General features: G+C 43.0%; 1 protein-coding gene across 1 annotated transcript in view; it reads left to right on the top strand.

Annotated features, from left to right (window-relative positions):
- The window catches only part of LOC107575819 (scavenger receptor cysteine-rich type 1 protein M130-like), a gene marked incomplete at its 3' end in the record, with an annotated part of 47,400 nt that overhangs the window by 18,132 nt on the left and 28,364 nt on the right, over positions 1 to 904 (top strand). Inside the window, exons 5-7 of the mRNA XM_016262148.1 lie at positions 3 to 105; positions 220 to 534; positions 623 to 703. Coding sequence (XP_016117634.1) covers positions 3 to 105; positions 220 to 534; positions 623 to 703 — 499 coding nt within the window. The remainder of the gene's footprint in view (positions 1 to 2; positions 106 to 219; positions 535 to 622; positions 704 to 904) is intronic.

Here is a 904-nt window from a genome sequence, read left to right as displayed (position 1 = left end):
AGATTCAGTGCAGAGGAAATGAATCTCAGATTCACCTCTGTCCAAGAGTATCTTCAAAGGAGCACAACTGTTCCCATGACAATGATGTGGGGCTGATCTGTTCTGGTTGTGTATAAATATTTAACTTCTCTTTAGTTAAATTATGTACATAGACCTACAAAATACTCGGTTATCTTGACTAGTTTTTTATTTTAATTAAGCTGTCAATTGTTTTCACAGGTTACACAGATCTCAGGCTGGTAAACAGTTCAGACTCTTGTTCTGGAAGAGTGGAGCTTCGGTATCTCGGTAAATGGGGCACAGTGTGTGATGCAGGCTGGGATATGAGAGCTGCCAGTGTCCTCTGTAGACAGCTGAATTGTGGGATTGCTGTGTCTGTTGTGGGATCAGACTGGTTTGGAGAGGGAAGTGATGAAATCTGGGCTGATGTGTTTGATTGTGATGGAAATGAAACAAAACTCTCAGAATGTTCCATCTCTTCATGGAGTCGAGCTGAATGTTCTCACAGACGAGATGTTGGAGTCATCTGCTCTGGTGAGCACATTCACACCATAATGTAAAGTCATTGGTGTCAGGGTATATTTTAGATAAATAATGAATGACAAATAAATACTCTCTCCAGAGAGTGAAGCTCATCAGGGGAACTGCAGCTCTTCACAAACTCTCAACTGCAGCTCCACACAACAGTTGTCAGTCAACCTGGGTGAGCAGAACAACGTCATGACAACATAAAGCTGATTCTTCAGTTGTTAGTGATCAATAATGTTTTTTTCTTTCTCTGAATATCAGGTCGTGAGTCCATCAGGCTGGTGGGTTCTGGGGGAGACTGTGCAGGGAGGCTGGAGGTTTTTCACAGCGGCTCATGGGGGACAGTGTGTGATGACTCCTGGGATATTAAAGATGC

Source organism: Sinocyclocheilus grahami, unplaced genomic scaffold, assembly GCF_001515645.1.
Source record: "Sinocyclocheilus grahami isolate Dianchi unplaced genomic scaffold, SAMN03320097.WGS_v1.1 scaffold2922.1, whole genome shotgun sequence".
In the NCBI taxonomy this organism is placed as follows: Eukaryota; Metazoa; Chordata; class Actinopteri; order Cypriniformes; family Cyprinidae; genus Sinocyclocheilus; species Sinocyclocheilus grahami.
The sequence above is the reverse complement of the archived record's forward strand: the minus strand, read 5'-3'. Positions and strand labels throughout refer to the sequence as shown.